General features: G+C 44.6%; 1 protein-coding gene across 1 annotated transcript in view; it reads right to left on the bottom strand.

Moving 5' to 3' along the window:
• The window catches only part of FBXO36 (F-box protein 36), a 107,378-nt gene that overhangs the window by 56,583 nt on the left and 27,590 nt on the right, over positions 1-23,205 (bottom strand). The window contains exon 2 of the mRNA XM_078668160.1: positions 10,019-10,127. Within this exon, the coding sequence (XP_078524286.1) occupies positions 10,019-10,127 (109 nt within the window). The remainder of the gene's footprint in view (positions 1-10,018; positions 10,128-23,205) is intronic.

The raw sequence follows: 23,205 nt of genomic DNA, 5'->3' as shown, positions 1-23,205 counted from the left end.
TGTAGCGCAGTGGAAGTCCTGAGGAAGCTACAGGCTGTGATGCAAGGTCCTGCTCTGAAGATGTGTTGCACTGCGTTGGTTCTGCTCAGAGGATCATAGAAGGGCTGGCAAAGCATCTTAAGGCCCACTCCCAAGGTCCAGGACTGGGTTGTCACTGCTTGGGGGCAAGAGTCACAGCAGGTAGAGTCCAGGTGCTGGTCCAGTCCTTCTCATTCAGGCAGCAGGGCAACAGAGTATCAGCCCTTTTTGCAGAGCAGCACAGCAGTCCTTCTGAGTCTTCCACAGGTCCAGAGGTCTACTGAAGAGTTGGGTCTGAGTGTCCACTATTTATACCCGATAACCATATTGAAGTAAGAGAAGGTTCTGGAGGTTTCCACCCCTAGAGGTATCTGAAATTTTCTGCCTCCCCACCCTGGCCCCAGCTTGTCTGGGGTCCCAACAGCCTAATGTCAAACTCTTTGCGTGTGGCCTCAGGCAGAGCCTTGGTGATATGTAAGAGTGGTAGGTGACACTTCCTTTCCTGCCAACACCTATTTCCCCTTTGCACACTGTCTGGGAGCACTACACACAGGCTAACTCCCAGCTACACCTAGTCATGGGACCAAGGATATAGGCTACAGGCACCAAATAATTAGAACAGGAAAATGACAACATTTTTAAAGTGGCATTTTCAGGATTGCGACTTAAAATCTGACTTCACCATTAAAGAGGGGTCCTAATCAAATGTTTGCACTTATTAAATGTAGCAAGGCAACCCAGTGCTATCCTATCAGAAATATAGGCCTCACAGTAGTAGAAAAATAATTTAGGGTTTTTTCACTACCAAGACCTGTAAAACTTAAAAGTACATGTCCAAACTTTTAATTACAATGCACCCTGCTCTATGTGCTACCCTGGGCCTACCTTAGGGGTGACTTTGATGCAATAAAAGGGGAGTTTAAGGCTTGGCAAAGGGGTTATTTTGCCATGTCGATGTGTCTGTCTAAAACTGCTTTCAGGCTGCAATGGCAGACCTGTGACATGTTTTAAGGGGTTGCGTAGGTGGTTGACACAATAAGTGCTGCAGGCCCACTAGTGGCATTTAATTTACAGGCCCTGGGGATATAGTATACCACTTTACTATGGACTTTTATGGAAATTAAATATACCAATCAGGTGTAAGCCAATTTTGCCATACTTTAGGGAGTGAGCACAATCACTTTAGCATTGGTTAGCAGTGGTAAGATGCACACAGTCCTAGTGCCAACAAAATCAAAACTTAGCAAAAATAGGAGGGGTGAAGGCAAAAGTTTTGGGGGTGACCCTGCAGAGAGGGCTAAGTAGAACAGTGGGAAGTGAAGGTGAACTACAATTGGGACACTCAATGGCTGTTGCAAGGATTGACTCAGAAATTAGGGTAATTACTGGTTTTAAATCGATTTATTTTATTTATAAAGTTTTGTATAGAGCAAACAAGACCCAAGTGGGTATCAGAGCACTTCACAGTTAGGATAGTATGGATACAATAGAGGGAAAAGAACATTCATTATATAGATGTGTATAGCATGGTAATGCTGGGCTTCCCAAGTGCACAACAATGTAGTAAACAATTAGGGCATCACAGGAGCAGGCAGAATAATAAGCAGTAGAGCCAAGGCTCTTTAGGGTAGAAACTTGTTAATTAATATTTTTTTCACTTCCTTTTTGAAAGAAGCGGTGGATGAGATTCGAAGGACGTCTGGTGGAAGCGAGTTCCAAATCTTCAGGACAATGCCTGAGAAGGCTCTGTGACTCTTTCTGGGGATGATCTGCAGTTTCAGAAGCAGTGAACTTGCAATTTGTGAGGATTTGCAGCCCTGTTGATAGTTCTAGCTTTTAAGCCAGATAAATTGGGGTCTTAAAATGTAGGGTTTTGTGAGTCATGCAGGCAATCTATAGCTGTATTCTTGCTTTGTAAGCCAACCAGTTTAGGTATTCAGGGATGGGGATATGTGATTGATTACTGGTACAAAAAGAAACAATCTACCAATCAATCAATCTGAAGCTCTTTGTGGGGCCAGGCTATGTTTGAGAAGACCATAAAGCATGGTGCTACTGTAGTCTAGCCTTGGTAGTACAAAAGCTTGCACGGCCTGCTTAAATTCTTCCTGTGGGAGGAATGGTTTGAGATTCCTTAGTATACTCATCTGGTACTTAGCTCCCTAGGTTACATTGCGGATTTGATTCTTCATGTTCAAGTGCATGTCTATTGTAATTCCTAGGGATTTCGCAGACGCAATAATGTGGCGAGAGTAGTTGAAAGCTATAAGATGTCTCATCCAGAGGTCGATCTTGGGAGTGTGATTAGGGGGAGTGATGAGGAGGAATTCCGTTTTGGAGGCGTTGAGCAGGAGGTGGTTCTCCGTGAACCAATTTTGCGCGTTCATCAGGGTAGTGTAATGAAATCTTCTGGGGAGGTGATTTTCAGATATAGTTGAGTGTCATCCGCATACATATGAAAAAAATTGTTCGCGGAGTTCAGAGCATTTGCTAGTGGTTCCAAGAATAGATTGAAGAGTATTGGTGACACGGCGGACCCTTGAGGAACATCCATAGTTACTGTAGAGGGCTGAGAGAGGGATTGATTCACCTGGACTCTTTTGGATCTGTTGTGGGGGAACGAAGTACACCATTGCAGCACAATCCCTGAAAGGCCCATCCTGTTTTCAAGAATGGATAGTAGTTTGGCGTGATTAACAGTGTCAAATGCAGATGATAGGTCAAGGAGAATGAGGAGGATAGATTTCATTTGGTTCAGCATTTTTAAAATGTCATCCATAATGCGATTGAGTACAGATTCCGTGCTGTGACCTCGGTGAAAGCCAGATTGATGGTTGTTAGACCTGGCATCATTGGTGTGAGTTTCCCTTCCATTTTTACTGATTGCCTCCTCTGTTTTTATATGTTTTTGCTGGTTATATGCTTTGGGCACTGTGATACTGCTATTCAGTGCCACAGTGCAAGTGCTCCCTATGTTAAATTGATGTATTGATTAGGGATTCCATGATTGGGTTATTTGATTTACTCGTCAGACCCCAGTACAGTGCACCATGTGAGCCCAGGGCTTGTAAATCAAATGCTGCTGGTGGGCTTGCAGCACTGGTTGTGCCACCCACAGAAACAGCTTGTAAAGTGTGTGCCAGGCCTGCCATTGCAAGGCCTGTGTGCAGTCTGTGACTGCCATGTCTACTTGTCAAGTGCACCCACTTGCCAGTCCCTAAACCTTCCCTTTTCTTCATATCAGACACCCCTATGGTAGGCCCAAAGGCAGGGTGCATTGTAAGTATAAGGTAGGTCATGCCCTGGTGTGTGTAGCATGTCCTAATAGTGAGTTACAGCCATTTTAGTTTTTCACTGTTGCAAGGCTACCTGTTCTCCATAGGCCAGAATGGGCAGTTAGATTATTACATTCTTATAATCCTAACTGACTCAGGGAACATGGTAAAAATTCGAATTTAGTATGCCTGAACTCAGAATGATAAAATACATATTTTTAGTAAAGGTGGTTTTAACATTCTGTGTTTGAAAATACCACTTTTAGAAAGTAGGAATTTTCTTGCCTAACTGTCCAGGCCTGCCTCTGCTAGGTTGTGTATTCCTTGTCTGGAGTTTTGAGTGACAGGGCTGGGGGATTCCAGGAGACAGGCTGGGGCAGACAAGCGGGGAATAGAGAGATCTGCATCTAGATGGGAGGGAGGAGTTGCACCTGGGACTACAATGCTGGCTCCACCTCCTGTGGTGTGTCTGATGTCTCTGCCCTGCACTGTGAAAGGAGAGGAGGAATCTTGTCAACAAAGTGCTCCAGGGCTGTGCCTTCCCTCCCCTATGGTGGCTCCACCTCCCGTGGGGCGTCTGATGTCTCTGCCCTGCACTGTGAAAGGAAGGAAGGAGTCATGTAAACAAAGTGCTCAGGAACTGGTTTGGACTAGGCAGATGCCTCTCTGCCTTCAGAGAACAAAGGATTTTGGGGTATAAATATTGGGACCCAGTCCCAAGAACTTTAGATCAGTTCTGGAACAAGTAACCTTTTGGTAAGGAGAAGAACCAAGGAAGCTGCAGGAGTTTGGACTGCCCCTCTGCCAGTATGCTGTTTGCTCGGTTGGCCTGCCGTGGTTTCTTCATCGACAAGGAAACGAGAAGGAACTTTTTAGGGACTTTCATCATCTTACAGAATATTCTCCAAGGACTTAAACTTGTGCTTGCCTACTGCTGACGTCTCAGGGACAAAAGACTTCACTACCAGCTCCCCCTGTGAATTTCCTTGCTCGGAATTCTATCTACAGACATTTGCGTGTCGCTGGGAGCTGGAAGCGCGACGCATCGAGATGAAGCGTGTCGCCGCCGCAGCTGAGATAGTCGCATCGCCGGAGAAGCGTGCCGCCGCCGCACCTCCCAGGAAGCGTGTCTTCGTCAAAGCTGCCTGCTGTTGCATCACTGGAGAAGCGTGACGCCATCAAGAGAGTCGCCATCGCATCACCGGAGGAGTGTGTCGCAGAGCCTGTCGCTGCTCCAAAGTTCAGAGTCGTCGCAAGGCTGCCAGGGCGTCTACGCATCGTCATCGCATCGCCTCATCAAGGGCGCCATCTTCTCACATCGCACCAGGATCATCGCATCGAGGCGCCATCTTGTGCATCGCAACTGGACCGCAAGCCGAGAATCTACACATCAACCCCGCACCGGTAAGGATCACGACGCATCCCCTACTCTGCACAGGCATTGAGGCACGACACATCACTTCCCTCCGATCACGGAACTGACACATCTCCCCTTTTGCGAGCCTTTTTGCCACTTTGTGTTAGCATTCAGGTACTTTGATGAGATATGTGTCGCATTTATCATCAACTATGAACTAAGCAACGTGTATCATCTTTAAGTCAACTTTAAGTATAGTATTGTGGATTTTTGTCGTTTGTGGTCTTATATTAAGTTCATATGAAGAATACTTATTTTTATTGTAGGAGAGTAGGGTCTGCTTCCTATGGTTACTCCCACTTTTTGCTGTGTTTCACTGGTTTTTCTACTTTAGTATGGCTGTGGCCCCACTAATCAGGCCCACAGCCTAGCTGTTCTCTCTCTAAATTGATACCATGTACTTTAGGTACATGCCAGATTGGTTACTGGGTCACCCTTGTGAGCCCCTGTATATGGTACCTTAGGTACCCAGGGCATAGGGACCCCAGAGGCCTACCAGGGGCTGCAGCATGTATTGTGCCACCACTGGCTAGCCTTCCAAACTGACACCACAGGTCTTTACTTGCAGCCTGGGTAAGGTGGTGTAAGCACCCCTTACTTAGATATAGTATGCTTATATCTACCTTATATATAGACACTTAGTAACCTATAGGTCACTCCTATGGCAGGCCTTGACAATCCTGAAGGCAGAGTGCTTGGTTTTGTGTGAGAGGGTGCCCTAGCATGAGCTGAGCCCCTCTGCAGTTTTTGGAACCATCTCCTTATAGGTGTTCAATGATATAGCCATACAATATACTCTTAAGTGCATTATAATCCTCGCGGTTAATGCTAACTTTGGTTTGGCTTTATCAAAACATGTCATGTAAGGTGTCAAACACTTTGAAATACTAAACCCCCCGCCATGTCTGGCGGCGGGGGTAGCATTCTACCCTTCTAGAGGGAGAAGACATGTAGTTACTGATAAACCCAGTTAAAGTTAAACAGAGCCCCAGCATCACAAAATGGATGCTGCTGCCACAGACACAAGTCTGCCCTCCTGCTGTTGGACGAAACTCCTGCAGAAGAGGCCTGGACAATAGGTTTCCTGTCCAGGCAGGGAGGTGCTAGACAGGCTTTAGTGTATTGGGGCAGGGTGGGTTGCATTCAGTGAATGCTTTTCAGACACTGCCTGGGGCACACAAGGTGCTCCATGCATTTCCCAGTTCAAAACGGTTGCTGGGGCACTCAGCCCCAGCTCTGGCACGAAACTGGTCAAAGGAGAAGGGGTGTAATCACCCCCTCCCCAGGTCCACCCATAGGAGGGACCTTAGAGTTAGTCCAACCCCTAAACTCACAATAAGTATAGAACCCCAGTCCCTAGGACTTTAGATTACCCTGGATGAAACTCTGCAACATATATCTTGGACCTTCAACATTCAATATCGACTGGAAGACAAAAGAAATCTTGCCTGTGGTCAAGGAGTGACCACCCTGTTCAAACAGGCACCAACTGCATCTTAGCCAGTCTGCATTTTCGAGGCTCCCGCCGGATCCCGATGAATCTGTGACACAGGACATTGACTTCCAGACATCTCTCAGGCTGACCCGAGCTCCCAGCAAAGCTGAGACCCGTAGCTGACACGAGAGACGTGGGACCGGAACTCCTGGACATCCTGCATTTTTGGAACTGCACCTACTTCCCGAGGTATCACAAAGTTGTGCATTGGGGTATTTGAAGCTCCTCCCCTGAGCTCCTTTTACACTGAAGTACAGAGGCCAGCACTCCACGAGTGACCCGTGAGTCCCCTTTCTTCACCGCAGCTCGAGGCGCCTTCGCGGTACCTAGTCCGTTGGCTGGTGAGCCCCCACGAAGGCCAATCCTTTGTTTCTTGAGCCTTCCTGGTTGCGCCAGACATGCTCCCACTCCTCTCCAAAGGAGGAGTCCCTCAGACCTTGCTGGTCTGCACCGAAGCCAATCTTGTCATCTTGCGTGCGTTGCTGTTGCTAAGGCTTGTTGGGTCCAATCCAGATTCCGATACCGCAGTCAGCTAGATCCTTCGTGGGACTGCTCGAATCCATCTCCTGGTCATCGTCAACGCCTCCTGGTCCTCGTGGCTGAAGAGTCAAGCTTCACCTCTTTAACCTAAAATCACCGACATCAGTTGGCATCTTCTCCTGACCCAGACTCTGTCTCCTCTTCTTTCAGGTTCTTCACATCTCCGATCCACCCTTGGATCCACCCGAACACTTTTCCTCTGGTCGCCTGCAGCATTTCTTCACAGCTCTCCATAGGAATCGACGACGAAACCTGACACCAAAAGACACCTATGCACCCGGCTTCCCTGGGTGAGGTAACACGAGTACTCCGGTGCTCCCGTGGGTCTTGACTCTTGAAGTGTCCTAGTCTAAAAGGGTTCCATCGTAGTTCACCTCTAAGTGCCCTTAATCTTTAAAATTGTAACTTGTTCGTTCTCCATGGAAAGTCAATGGTGATCTGCGGCTGTGTTTAGACACTGCGCGCGTCTCCCGTGGGCCTCCTGCATCCTAACCTTGGGTGGTTATAGGTAGCCCCAGCGGTTCTACAGGCCCTAGGCCTGCTTTCTAACTCTCACGTGGTTCTTATACCACTATTTTAGTAAATGATTTGTGAGGACCCTAGGGCATAACGTATACTGTGCAACTTATCGTATGCTAATTAAGCTTCTTGTATTGTACTTTTACCTCTGACCTCATAAAGAGTCCAGAGGGGTTGTGTTTAGAATACATATATATTTGATATATACCTTGTGTGGTGTGCTTTCATTTGATCATTCAAGAGATTATAATTGGTAAAACAACTAGCTTAACTCGCCTCTAAGTCTTAGCCTGAAGGCGGCTCTCCACACCTACCACTAGGATAGCTTTCTATAAAGGTTGACTTTAAACCTACCATCAATAAGGGCCGTTTGGACTGGTGCAAGGTGCCCACTAGAATAGTGGACATCATATGCCAAGCCAACTTCTCACATTTATAAAAACCTGTGTTGGTTCCATCTGTAGTGTTTTCACTGTATTACTGTGTATATTCACAAATGCTTAACACACTGCCTCTGAGATGAGCCTGTCTGCTCATGCCAAGCTACCAAGGGGGTGAGCAGGGGTTATTTAGGAGTGTAATCCCCTTATCCTGACTTAGAAGTAAGGGTCCCTATTTGGACAAAGGTGAATACCATTGCCAAATAGAGACCCCCAGATCTAACAATGGTGATCCATGAGTTGGAATTTCTCAATGTGTACGCAGAGTTGCAACTGCACGCACTTTTCTAAAAGAATCGCCAGAGTGGGAATGTTGGAGATAGGGCATAAGTTATTGAGATCCACACTGTCTGCATTAGTTTTTTTTTTTAATGGAGGTTACCTGTGCTGCTTTTAGGCAGTTGTGGCTAGTGCCTTGCAATAATGAAGTGTTAACAATCTTTGACCATAATGGGGAGGATGGCAGCTTTTATTTCTTTGAAGACGGGAGGTGGTAGTGGGTCGCTGATGTGATTAGAAGGTTTGATGGCCGTGTGGAGACTGAGGGTCCTGGATATACTAAGTCAGGGGACTGGATGGGGTATATTTATGTATGTTTCAAAAACACCCAATAACCTTTATACATAAAATAAGAGGTTACTGTTTGTTAGTGGTTACCATTCAAGCACTGTACCATAACAAATTCTAACATGAATAGTATGATAAAAAAGAAAAATGCATTATTTTGTTGAATAATCTATGGAATATAATGATGGTCTAGTCTAATTACAGTTATGCAAAATCATTTGCACTGCCTGAGTGTCTGGTGGAAATGACCTAAAGAATATAATACCTTTGTTATCAGAAACTCATACACAACTGAAGCTCTGGATAGCGTACATTAAGTTTAGTATATTTAACATGTATGATTTCTTTTTTTACATTTTTGGGGGGATTCTTATTAAGTAATATATTTGACTGTCCATTGTTAAACCTTTGGCTGAACAATAAACAATGAAAGAAAAATGTAGTTGAAAGAGATCGAAGGGAGTTGAGGCTAACTAACATGCTAACAGTGATTCTGACATACGAAAATAAAAAAGTTGTGACATATAAGAGTTAGGTGCTGCCTTCAGCTCATATCTCAGTCCTGACAAAGTACGTCAAACTTAACTCCCAGCCCAATAACGTGTGAATGTTTAACATGATATGAGTTTCAAAGTTCCATTGATCATGCATAGACATGCAATAAGGGTTGTATGATGGTATCACTAAGGTCATGGAGCAATACTGTACACTACTGGGGATGTGCATGATGGTTTGTGTGTTGCAATAAGAGAGTGAGTTGGTAAATATATAATGGTGGATTCTGACATATGGAAGATGTGTGGAAATTGATGGTGGGTGTATAAATGTATGTTGTTGGGTTTGGCACATGAATATGGCTGTATGGTTGTGTGATATTGGGTGTATATACTAGTGGCTGTGCGGAATTAAAAAGGTGGGTGAAAGTCATATTATATTGGTTGGGTGGTTGTATAATGCTTGGTGTTTTCCAATATGATGGTGGGTTTGTGTATCATGCAACTAATGATGTTCTATGATATGTTATATAGTGTTTGAAAATGTGTAAGATGTAGTAAAGAGAGTACGCTAAGGCTTACTTTGAATGGTGGGGTTGAGACATTAGGCGATTGTTATTACTTTTTATTTTTTTATGGTGAAGCTACTGTTAATATATTAGCCAATTTTAGCTCCCTTTCAATAATAGATTAGTAGGGTATTGCACTGTTTAGTTTCGATTGTTGTGCATTGGTATATAATATTGATTGTGTAGATATCTGATAGTAGATATGTTTGAGTACGATTGTGAGTGCGTTGGCGTATGATGGTGGGTCAGATGGACATATGAGATGTATGAAGGTGAGTGTGCTGCCATTGGTTTGTAGGTATAGTTTTGTATTTTTGGGGTTGTGTAGACATATACTGGTCATATGTTGGTGTATGATATTGGTTGTGTGGACATATGATTTTGATTGCGCGGATGTATGATGTTGGTTGTGTGGACATATGATGTTGGTTGTGGGGATATTTGAAGGTGGTTGTCTATACATATTATGATGGGTGTGTTGGCATAAGATATTGAGTTGTGTCGATGTATGATGCAAATATAATACACTCATTTTAAATTATATTTCCAAAGAACAAGGATTTAGCTCGGAACTTGGGTAGTCATGGCTGACAACTGCCTTGGTGTCTGAATTCAAATAGACAACTTTGATGGTTAAAAAATGTCAGGCACATATAAACTAACAACTAAATATTTATTATGTACCTTGCAGGGAGGTATCATCCAGGAAATCCTGGTGAGATTCTCTATACTCTCCAGGTCTTGCATCACGATATTCACTTCGAAGAGAGATCTTCCACCATCGTAAAATCACCTGTATTTCATATGTAATAATAAGACTCATGAATGTAGAACACATAGTAAATAACGATTCATCATTTTCTGGCAGGCAACACCGAAATTCAAATGCCTGCAATAATATTTTTGATGGAGCATCACATAACATGGTAAAAGTCAACCAAACATTGTAAATTGTTTGTTTTTAAAAACATTTTCAGACATGCTGAAAAATAAAACAAGCATCGATTTGAAAATCACAAAAGTACATCTTAAATCATATTCTCCCTGAGCCATATATAACAATTAAGCTCCTTTGTAGATACTATTGTACGTTACAGGACAGTAGATTAGTATACATATGTCACTCGAGATAGCCATATAGATTATAGTCACCAAACTCGTTAAATGATATTCTACGCCACTGCATTTGCTGTACTTAGAGAAAAGAACTCTACACCGTTATTCTGCAACTTCATGCACATTTAATACATTAAGAATATCCTTAGAAGGCTGTACACTAGCTATTTGCATGTCTGCAGTTATGATTATATTATTTAAGAAAAATAATGAGTGCCATTCATATGCCTATGCTAAAATGAAGAAGACAAAGTAGAACAAGGAAGTCGACCTCCTATTAATATATGCAATGTTTCCTTGAATGTTTACATCCAAATCTTATAAGGTTTACGGTATTCTATTAATGCATGAAGATTCAAACTTTAGTTAAGACATTGTGATGAAACAGGTCATATCAGTAGGACTTCAAGACTCCCTACCTACAGCAAGGAATGCTATAATCTGCATTGTGTAGAACAGACCTCAACTCACCCTTAGCAAAGTGTGACATCATCTCTGAAGTACGGACAACTGATTAATTAAAAAAAAAAAATACACCCTTTGTTTCTATGGTCATAGTTTATGCAACGAAACAAATATGAAAAATGTGTCCAGAGCAACTCAAAATATTTTAATCGCACACAATATAAAGAAATCTCCACTTATATATAGAGCTACCAAGTAGGTGTATTTCAAATATTTAAACTGATAAACTTTTCATCACAAAAGGGGTTGAGAGAGGGAAGGGTAGTGGTTTAGCTCAAATGGGATATATTGCTACACATTTTTGAGGTTATCATTCTAAATACGATTGCTACATTGTTGTTGGTTGAATTTGGCATGAATAATTAATAAATTAAGGATTAAAGTCCTAATTAGAGATGTAAATGTTGCCCTAAATATATGGCAAAGACAAGAAGATGATGGACGGAGCACTGAAACTTTTCAGACACTCACCCCCAGTCACAGATCTGGGTTGAATCCATCGTCGTTCTTTAGCTCACTTCACCACCCCAGTTCAGACTCAGCTATTTGCAAATCAGACTTGACCCAGTGCCTCATGGGAACAGTCCAGCCCAAACTGCAAAGCCAGGTCTTCCCTGGATCAGAAACAAGGATCCTGTGACCGCTTTCAGGTTAACACCCCTCATCAGCCAGGCTAGCTTGATTCCAGTGGCAAAGTGAGCAAGGGACCCACGTATGGGCATACCCTGCCAACTTATGGCAAACAAAGTAAACACAAGGAGATAATGGATGGAGCACTGAAACTTTTTAGACACTCAACCCCAGTCACAGATCTGGGTTGAATCCATTATCGATCTTTAGTTCACTTCGCTAACCCAGTTCAGACCCAGCTATATGCAAATTAGTCTTGACCCTGTGTCTCATGAGAACAATCTAGCCTGAACTGCCAAGCTAGGTCTTCCCTGATCCGTAAATAAGCATTGGCCAGTAGTTCGGGCTGGTCTGTTCCCATGAGGCACAGGGTCAAGACTGATTTGCATATAGCTGGGTCTGCAATGAGGTGACAAAGTGAGCTAAAGAACGATGATGGATTTAACCCAGATCTGTGACTGGGGTGAGTGTCTGAAATGCTTTAGTGCTCCGTCCATCATCTCCTTGTGTTTTCTTTGTTCACCTGAAGTTGGCAGGGTATGCCCAGACGTGGGTCCGTTGCTCACTTTGCCACTGGATTCAATCTAGCCTAGCTGATGAGGTGTGTTACCCCGAAACCGGTGCCAGGATGCTTGTTTCTGGATCAAGCAAGACCGAGCTTGGCAGTTTGAGCTGGCCTGTTTCCATGAGGCACAGGGTCCAGACTGATTTGCATATAGCTGGTTCTGAACTGAGGTGGCAAACTGAGCTAAAGAACGATGATGGATTCAACCCAGATCTGTGACTGGGGATGAGTGTCTGAAACGTTTCAGTGCTCCGTACATCATCTCTTGTGTTTGCTTTGTTAGACCTAAGTTGGCAGTGTATGCCCAGACGTGGGTCTCTTGCTTACCTCACCCCTGGATTCTAGCTAGCCTGGCGGATGAGGTGTGTTACTCCAAACCCAGTCCCAGGATGCTTGTTTCCGGTTCAGGGAAGACCTGGCTTGGCACTTCTGGCTGGTTTGTTCCCATGAGGTACAGGGTCAAGACTGATTTGCATATAGCTGGGTCTGCAATGAGGTGACAAAGTGAGCTAAAGAACGATGATGGATTTAACCCAGATCTGTGAGTGGGGTGAGTGTCTGAAAAGTGTCAGCACTCCGTCCATCATCTTCTTGTGTTTGCCCTAAGTTGGAAGGGTATGCCCAGGTGTGGGGACCTTGCTCACTTTGCCACTGCATTCAAGCTAGCCTAGTTGATGAGGGGTGTTACCCCGAAACCGGTCCCAGGATGCTTGTTTCCGATTCAGGGAAGACCTGGTTTGGAAGTTCGGGCTAATCTGTTCTCATGAGGCATAAGGTCAAGTAAGATTTGCATACAGCTGGGTCTGAACTGAGGTGGGGAAGTGAGATAAATAACAATGATGATTCAACCCAGATCTGTGACTAGGGGTGAGTGTCTGAAATGCTTTAGTGCTCCGTCCATCATCTCCTTGTGTTTTCTTTGTTCGCCTGAAGTTGGCAGGGTATGCCCAGACGTTGGTCCCTTGCTCACTTTGCCACTGGATTCAATCTAGCCTAGCTGATGAGGTGTGTTACCCCGAAACCGGTCCCAGGATGCTTGTTTCTGGATCAAGCAAGACCGGGCTTGGCAGTTTGAGCTGGCCTGTTTCCATGAGGCACAGGGTCCAGACTGATTTGCATATAGCTGGTTCTGAACTGAGGTGGCAAACTGAGCTAAAGAACGATGATGGATTCAACCCAGATCTTTGACTGGGGGTGAGTGTCAAACGTTTCAGTGCTCCATACATCATCTCCTTGTGTTTGCTTTGTTAGACCTAAGTTGGCAGTGTATGCCCAGACGTGGGTCTCTTGCTCACCTCACCCCTGGATTCAAGCTAGCCTGGCTGATGAGGGGTGTTACTCCAAACCCAGTCCCAGGATGCTTGTTTCCGGTTCAGGGAAGACCTGGCTTGGCACTTCGGGCTGGTTTGTTCCCATGAGGTACAGGGTCAAGACGGATTTGCATATAGCTGAGTATGAACTGAGGTGGTGAAGTGAGCTAAAGAACAATGATGGATTCATCCCGGATCTGTGACTGGGGGTGAGTGTCTGAAAAGATTCAGTACTCCATCCATCATCTCCTTGTGTTTGCTTTGTTTGCCTTCAGTTGGCAGGGTATGCCCAGACGTGGGTCCCTTGCTCACTTTGCCACTGGATACAAGCTAGCCTGACTGATGAGGGGTGTTACCACGAAACGGGTTCCAGGATGCTTGTTTGCGGTTCAGGGAAAACCTGGCTTGCCAGTTCGGGCTGGTCTGTTCCCATGAGGCACAGGGTCAAGACTGATTTGCATATAGCTGGGTCTGAACTGAGGTGGCGAAGTGAGCTAAAGTATGATGATGGATTCAACCCAGAGCTGTGATTGGGGGTAAGTGTCTGAAAAGTTTCAGGGCTTCGTCCATCATCTCCTTGTGTTCACCCTAAATATATGAACATTAACTTACAGAATATAGCCTGCATGTAAACTAGATGTTGCATAAAATGTCCCCCACAATATAAAGAAATCTCCACTAATATATAGAGTTACCAATGATGTGTGTTTCAAATATTTAAATTGAAAACTTTCCATCACAAAAGGGTTTGTGAGAGGGGAGAGCAATGATTTAGCTCAAATGGAATGTATTGCAACACATTTTTGATTTTATAATTCTAAATATGATTGAGAAATTGTGGTTGAAATTGGCATCAATAATTAATGAATTAAGGACCAAAGTCCTCCTCAGAGATGTAAATGTTACCCTAAATATATCAACATTAACTTCCAGAATATAGCCTGCTTCTAAACTAGGTGTTGCAGATAATGTTTACATCTAGGTTCATACATAATGTCAGTATACAAATGACACTGACAGACCCATGATCACTGATCAATACAGAAGTTAAAATCTTCACCTCTGCCCTAGCAAATAGACTTTAGAGACTACTGGCCTCGCTGGTCCACCTGGATCATTGTGGCTTTATACCCAACCGTAGTGCCCAACACTGTACATGCCGTGTACATGTGGCGTTGGCCCACTTTAACCAAATGAAAGATCCATGCTCCGTTTTGCTGGTTGACTTAAAAAAGGTTTTTGATTTGGTTGACTACTTCTTGTTAGACAGTGTCCTCGAGCACATGGGGTTCAGGCCTCGATTTAGGAGATATGCCATCATACTCAACCTGGTGTCTTCTATATAAGTCCAAATTTACAGAGTGATCTCTAATCCATTTACAGTCTGTAGAAGGACCAGACAGGGGTGTCCACTGTCTCCTGGGAACTTTCCCCTGCACACCAGACAATCTCCGAACTAGACGGAAGCAAACCCAGAACCCTGCCTAAGCTACAGCGGTTGCGCTCTTTTTAGGTCTCGGCCTGCGTAAGCTGCGCTTGCGCAGTCTCGCCGGCGAGATCTTATGTTTTTCAGCGTGGGGTTTGAACCCGCTCCTTTTCTCCATTGGCTGGCTTCCTAAACGGAGGCCAGCCATTAGAGGAGAGGGGCGTCTGTCCATTTAAGCCCCGTCTTATTGGGATTCGGGGGGGGGGGGGTTTAGTTTCTTTCCCTCCTCTTATCATTGGCTGGAATTTTACATTCCAGCCAATGGGAAGAGGAGAGAAAGAAAAACACGCCCCAGAATCCGAAAATGACGGGGCTTTTCTGGGAGTCATTTCTGCGGAGACAAGCAAGGGAGAACGTCCGAGTCCTCCGCCTCAGCCAGTGAGTGCTCGCTTTTCTTGCCTCTGCCCCCTGTTTGTGCTTGCTTTTCTTGCCTCTTCCCCCTGTTTGTGCTCGCTTCTCTTGCCTCTGCCCCCTGTTTGTGCTCGCTTCTCGCTTTTCTTGCCTCTGCCCCCTGTTTGTGCTCGCTTCTCGCTGTTTGTGCTCCCTTTTCTTGCCTCTGACCCGTTTGTGCTCGCTTTTCTTGCCTCTGCCCCTTTACCGCCGCTCTCCCTCGCGGCGCTCACCTAGCCACCAGCTGACCTAGTCTCCTCTTCTCGGCAGCCCAGGAGGTCCGATCTGTCAAGACCCCGCCAACTCCTCCAGCCCCGCTCACCCCCGACAGCCGCTCTCAGCCGCACCTCGGCTCAGGGTCCCATTCCGGTATTCCACATCGGCGCCCTGGGGTTCTTCACCTCCTCCTGACGCCACGGACAGACTCCAATGGCCTCCTCTGTTGCGATTGTCAGGTCGCGGGCGCCATCTTTGCTGTGATCGTTTTCTGTTCCCTGTGAGTTCTCAGCAGCACTGCCCGTACCCTCTTTGGTCTCAGCAGCAGTGCTCCGCGCCCTGTGACTGCAGACCTCGCGCACGCGACAGGAGTGATCACAGACAAGCGCGTGGACACACAGGAGAACTAGAGGGGATGCACAGGAGAGGTAAGGCGGCGCAGGGCACCACGAGGTACACAGGAGAGAGGGGCACCGGGACGGTGTAACTAATTGCAGCGGGGAGGCTCGCGTGGGAGTTCACAGGACAAGCAGGGGCAAAACTCGGGATCCGAGGGCAAGAGAGCTCACAGGAGCAGCGAGGGAACCCCACAGGAGCGGCCCTAGAGAATTAATTGGAGCAGCATAAGGAAAGATCCAGAAGCAGCACTGGGAACCTCACAGGACCTGCTATGGGGAACTCACAGGAGCGCAGGGGAACTCACGGGGATATCAGATGGAAACTCACACGGTCATTCTAGGAAAATTCACAGGACCAGCATGGCGGAACGTATAGGACCAGCAAAGGGGGGGGTGAAAGGAGCAGCATAGAGGAGTGCACAGGAGGAGCTTCAGAGCACTCAGGGAAGTAGAGAAACTCGCAGGAACACTGGGGGGAATCATAGGAGCAGCAGAGGGAACCCCACAGGAGCACAGGGGAACTCACAGACTGGGGAAACTCCCAGGAACAATCAAGAATTCGTAGGAGCAGCAGAGGGAACCCCATAGGAGCGCAGGGGAAGTCACAGAACCAGCATAGGGAAACTCACAGGAACACTGGAGGGAATCGTAGGAGCAGCTTAGGGAATCCCACAGGAGCACAGTCTGCACAGGGGAACTCACAGACTATGGAAGCTCACAGGAACACCGGAGAGATTCACAGGAGCAGCAGAAGGAAACTCACTGCAGCACTAAAGGGAATCGTAGGAGCAGCGGGGGGAGCCCCCCAGGAGTTCATGGGGACTCACAGACATAGACTAGGGTAGCTCACAAGAACACTGGAGAATTGTAGGAGAAGCAGAGGGAACCTCACAGGAGCGCAGCGAGGCTCACAAACAGCAGAGGAACACTGGAGGGAATCGTATGATTGAGCAGCCGAGGGAATCCCATAAGAGTGGAGGGGAACTCACAGAAGCAGCACTGGCAGCGCTACATTGGGGGTCCCTTCGTCACATCTGGCATCGCACTTTCTAACAATCTACGTTTCCGGTTGGTCTCTAACCTCACGCGGCTGAGTTGGCATGCTGGCTTTAGGGATGGGGAGCGCGAGTGTGAGGGTTGTATACATGCAAGGTGGAGGATACTCATACATACTCTGACTATCCCGAATGGGGATCAAACAAACAACCCTCTTGTTCCTCTTTGGGGCCAGAGATTGTGCTCGTCAAGCACTGCCCCGTGTTTGTTCAAACACTTTGTCACTGCTTTCTTTCTCCATCTATGTCTCATTTGTGCCTTGCCCTCTATATTGCACTGGTTGTTTGTGCTTAGCAGTGCTGCCCGGGGCGCCCCTGTATGCGCTCAGTACCACCGCCCCATATGTGTTCGGCTGCACCGCTCTGCCCTGTATGCTTTGTGTGCTCAGCCAGTGTGTGTGTGGCTCTCTGTGTGTGTGTATGGCTCTGTGTGTGTGTGTAGCTCTGTGTGTGTGTGGCTCTGTGTCCACTAATACTCTCTACTACTCTCTTATGCTCACCTATTGCCTTTGTAAATGACAATACCATTTATTTATGTTTTTAAAAAAATTAAAAATGAAAGAAATGCCATTTGCAATGTCAATATCTCTAACTTTAACAAAGCCGAGACCATTGCATTGTAAATGCTTGTTCTGAATTACTCTGACTTAATGCAGATTTTGATTATTTTTGCAACTTTTATTTATATTTTGTATAAAAATACAGCAGGGAAACATTAACAAATTGGTAGATGAGTAGAAGGGGAATCCCCACAAACCAGGCCATATGGTGGCCAATCTAGCCCAGGGATGTGACTGAGTCAAGTTAAGAGTTCAGTTTAGTCCACCCTTAGAATCAGCAAGCTGAGTACATTGTTATGGCCACCAGTTCTTGTAGCGCCATTCCCAACCTCTTGTCTCGGTCAATGTACTGGGAGTTGATGATAAACCTTGCCAACCATGCAATAATATCAAAACCAACAGAGGGGGGAGAGATTGGGTGGGGCGAAGAGTGGGTGGGAGACAATTAGGGTGGATGGAGAAGCTGGTGGGATGATGGCCCGTGCCTGATAAGAGCAAAGGAGTCAGACATGCAGATTTTGATTTTAATGTCATTATGACTTTATATTTTATCCACATTAAAACACCCATGAAAAAGACTAAATGCTACGCTACACCTTCACATATAGATATCATTTCCAACCACATGGAATGGAAGGACCTTGTTTTAACCTATTTCTCCCATTGTCCCCTAGGCTTTTCCCTGCTTTGAAAGCAAATAGCTGAGAATCATACATTTTGCTTTACATTGTCCTCAAGATAATGAATTCTAGTGACTTTCACAGATCAAAAATGGCATGCTCTTTAGAGATTACACCTTGCTCTGGATGCCAGAAAAAAAGCTGTGCTCTTGATGCAGCAATGCCACTTTGGATAATGACAGTGTCTTTGGCTGAAAGGAAGTTAAAGGTTTTATGGGACTTGAGGAAAGTGTAGTAGCTATCATGAAAGTCTTATACAACTAATCATTTAATACATTCAGGGCATAAGTGAAGGATTTCAAAGACGTCTCCTTATATTTGGTTACTAGGTGGAAACCCCCTATCATTTCTTACATTGAAATGGCCTCTCCCTCGGTTTTGGCCAAACACAAAAATAGTGATGGGTTTACTTACTTTAAAGGCATGTCTGGAGTTGTAGGAAGTTGATTCCAAAACAAGAGAAGGGTTTTATACTTTAAATCAGCTTATTGCTGGATTCCTGACCACATAAAGTAATGATGAGGCTAAAGATCACTCAAATGAGTGGTATAATTCCTTAAGTGCCAAAGCAAGATACAAATTATGAAACGTGGCAAAGGTTTTCACCTCATAATCAAAAGGGGATTAGCAGATGTATGGTGAATATAAAAGGGCTGTAAAATCGGCCAACTGGGTATGTAATAGTAAACCCCGGGATGATCTTGCAGATGCTTGTGATTCCGCTGATCATAGAATTTTGTGGAATGTGGTCGCTGGCAGAGGAAAGAGAGCTGCCTTTCGGCTGCAATGGATGAGATTAGTTTGGAATGTGGCTGGCTCATTTATGTCACTATACAGTTTTGGTGATTATGACATTTCTAACTGTAGGTCAAATTTGGCTAGTGAAAGGAAATTAGTTGTATGGGATTGCAGAAGTAGTTACCACAATCTTGGATAATTTATTAAATAATATTTCTGGCTGAAATGTGCTCCTCTTATAACGATATAAAGCAAATCTAGAATTGTAGACCCTATATCCCAGTAAGGTTCTCATAGCAATTTGAGGTCCCCTGCCATTGACTGAGAGTTTGTGTCCAATGGAAATCACCCGTATTTGAAAAAAGATGATTGTAGTGACTCTTCTTGCTAGATTCTATTATTTTTTCTTGACTCCAGAAAAGTTACTAGGTGATGTTTATTCGGTAAGTTGCACAAATAGATATCAGTTAATATCTCAGCCATCCAGCTGGGTGCAGGGTCAAGACTGATTTGCATATGGCTGGGTCCAAACTGGAAAGGCATGGTGAGCAAAAAAACGATGGCGTTAGGCCCAGATCTCTGTATTGGGGTGAATGTATGACATTGATCTGCATTCTATCCATCAATTGTTCTTTTTGCATTTGTCACCCCGAGTGGGACAGATATGCCCAGACGTGGCTCCTGTGCTCTCCATGCCACTGGAGTCAAGCTATCCTGGCTGATGAGGGCTGAAAGCCCGAAACTGGTCCTAGGATGCTTGTTTCCAGTCCAGGGAGAACCTGGCCTGGCAGTTCGGTCTGGACTGTTCCCATTGGGTGCAGGGTCAAGACTGATTTGCATATGGCTGGGTCCTAACTGGAATGGCATGGTGAGCAAAAAAACGATGGATTTAGGCCCAGATCTCTGCACTGGGGTGAATGTATGACATTGTTCTGCATTCTGTCCATCAATTGTTCTTTTTGCATCTGGTTTCTAGAGGGGCCGGGAACACAGGAAAAGTATTTAAATTCTTACTTGATGTCTGCAAACTATGGGCCATATATATATAAAGCTTTTTTTGGAGGTCACAAACGGCCCGATTCACAGAAGCTTTTTTGCAATCCCAACGGTATTTTTAAATGTAGAAAAGCCAAACTGTGATTCAGTAACGCGTTACTGAATCACAATTTGGGTTTGTGAATTCGTATTTGGAAGGGGCGTGTTAAGGGTGTCCCTTCCAAATACAGATTTGTGTGGTATGTATTAATGTTTTGCAAGTGAATGACGGTCGAAAAACGTTACTTTTTTTTACTGATTACCGAAGGGGGTGGTAACCATTTGCAAATGGAAAGGGGTTCCCAGGGGACCCCTTCCCTTTTGAGAATTTAAAAAGATATCTTTTTTTAAGATCAGGCAATGGTCCCATGGACCAATGCCTACTCAAAAAAAAAAAAAAAAAGAAACTTAAATATTCTATTTTTCTTTTGAAATGCATCCCAATTTCCTTTAAGGAAAATGGGCTCCATTTCAAAGACAAATTGTTTGCTTTTTTAAAAAGATATCACAGGCATTGTGGTATACTGACCCCAGCAGGCAACCAACCCTGTGATTACTGTGGTTCCTTTGGGTTACAAAGTGCGACCTATCTCATTAATATTCATGTAGCATGTCGATTTGCGACCCCACTACAAATTGTTATTTTAAAATATCTTCTTTAGTACATTAGGGTTTGTGCAATTTGGAAATTGCTTTTCTTAATTTTCTACATATTGCCCCAAGTTTTTTCAAGAAGGCCATTCATCTAGCATTTGTGGAGATTTCCTGTCCTTCTGATATTGTGTACAGATTCAAGCTTTGGGCCATCATGAAGTATGTGGGAGGCAATGACGACCTAATGTATTGGTTACTATAGACCCACATGCACGAATATGTGTCAGTGAGGTACAGCGGAAACGGGGAGTGTCCCACTCCCTTTGATTAGAAGTGTACAGTAGGGGTTCACATAAGCCCCGTTCCTTTTTATCCTACATATTAATGGATGAGAGAAAGCACTTTCTTGTGTGCCCGCAGATCCTCCGCAGGAGAGAGGTAGGCTATTTCCACCACTACTCTGATGATGCACTTGTCTCACATATTGTATTGGCCTAGAGAAGTTGGTTCCTAAGTATGTCAATTTTATGAATGCACTCAGCCTCAGACAAATCTTAGCAAATCGTAGATAATGTTTCTGGGCCAAATTACTATTTAAATTAAAGAAATCTGATTTAATATCCTGCTTGCTGCAATCGCTTTTGCTACCCGCCTTCCGATTCCATTTGGCTCATCCCCTTATTCATCCTCTTTACTTCATCTTTGTTTACACTCCTCCTTTTTCTCCTTGTGGCTTGTTTACCTTTCTCTCCCCTCCACTCCTGTTCCATTATTATCTATCTCTGCCCTTCACCCCTTCCATCTTTTCTTGTGCTTCAGCTCTGTTCAAAAGCTTTGTCCATTCCATCTACCACTCTTGTACTTCACTCTCACTTCAACTTTCACACATTCTTCATCCACTGCTCACTCCATCTCCAATCTCTAACTCTCATGCTCTCCCCTCTCTCATTGCCTCCCTACCTTACCACCTAACTCTTGTTCAGCCTTCTCTCTAACTTTCTCTGCTTTCCTCCATTCTAATTTATTTTTCTTTCTTCTTCTTGCTTTCTTATCTTCAGTTCCCACCCCTTCTGCTCATCGATTTCACTCCTCCTCATCCCCCGCCTTCTCCTTCTTGTAATCCCCCTTTCTTCCAATCTGTCATTCCCTCTAGTTCTCCTGCCTTCTTCCTTGTCTCCCCTTCTCTTTATTCTTGTTTTGATGTATATAGTTCCAATTGTTTAACTGTTACAGTGACCATATTTTGTGTGTTCACTGTAGGACTATGATAGCACCACGGTTCCATGTAAAGCACTATCAAAACCTTTGGTGTTTGGCGCTGTATAAATGTGATAAAGAAAGTATGCAAATTATTGACATTTAGTGGGCACCCTTGGTATTATGATGTCCATTCCTAGCAGAAGGGCAGAAGGTAGTTCTAGCATAACAGGCTATCCTTGGCATACTGTGGGCATCATTGGTATTCTAGTGTCTGCCTTTAACGCTATGGTAGCCATACTTGGCATGCCATAATCATTCTTGGCCTTATGGTAGCCATTCATGGAAAGTGATATATTCATGAGGCATAATCAATCCATGGGAGGCATTTGCATGAGTAAATACTTGATAAGAATAGCAAGCTTGTTTTGGGGGGCTAAATATCTATTTCCTAAAAATGGAAATTATTTTGATGCAAAGGAGGATTTGTTGCGCAAAATGCCTACATTTTATTTAGCAGATTTGAGTATGTTAACCAAACATGAAAAAAAACATCAGAAACTGGAAAGCAGATGTTTGGATACACAATTGTGGCATTCCAAACTGTATTTAAATCTGACAGGTCAAGGCAATGAATTCTCCATTGGGGAGATTTATTCATGAAAGTATGTTCTTGGGACCAAAAGAAACTTGCTGCTATGCCCATCATTTCATAACTTCTGTAGAGAAACATTTTGTATACATAAAACAATGCATTATAATATTGCTGGAAATGCTATCTGGTGTGCTGGGTTGATCACTAGCAGTAATCCTGCATGTGGTGGCCACTAATGTAATCTTGTCTAATGTAGTTACTATTGCAACTGTGATGTCGGTTAGAATCCCTAGATAATTTTATTGATCAGAAGTTGCACTTCCTTTGGAAAAGGTTGGAGGTTCATCATTTAGATTAATTATTTTAGGATGATACATGTTTACTGAAAATGTGGTCACCTTGTAGCCAGGCGGATATTTGCTTGGGGCAGGTGTAGGAAAGTGTCCCTTTTTGCATGGTTACCCTCCACTTTTCACTAATATCTGATACACTTTGAGTGTATTTGAATTTTGAATTTAAAAACATTTCTATAGCGCACTTTTACCACGCGGTTTCTTGGCGCTTTTGAGTAGTAGGGAGGCCAACAGGAGCAGAGGGAGGACTAAGCATTATAAGCTCGGGAAAAGAGTAGGGTTTTTAGACCTTTCCGGAACTCAGTGTAGGAAGGTGTCCCACGGAGTTCCGTCGGGAGGGAGTTCCAGAACGCAGGAGCGAGAACTGCGAATTTCGTTCCGCCTGCCTTTTTCTTTCTGAAACGGGGGATAGTTAACAAGGCCTGATGAGAGGAACGAAGCTCTCTGCCCGGCGTGTAGGGCTTGATGGCGGAGCAGATGAACTCCGG

This window comes from Lissotriton helveticus, chromosome 11 (genome assembly GCF_964261635.1).
Source record: "Lissotriton helveticus chromosome 11, aLisHel1.1, whole genome shotgun sequence".
Lineage (NCBI taxonomy): Eukaryota > Metazoa > Chordata > Amphibia > Caudata > Salamandridae > Lissotriton > Lissotriton helveticus.
The sequence above is the reverse complement of the archived record's forward strand: the minus strand, read 5'-3'. Positions and strand labels throughout refer to the sequence as shown.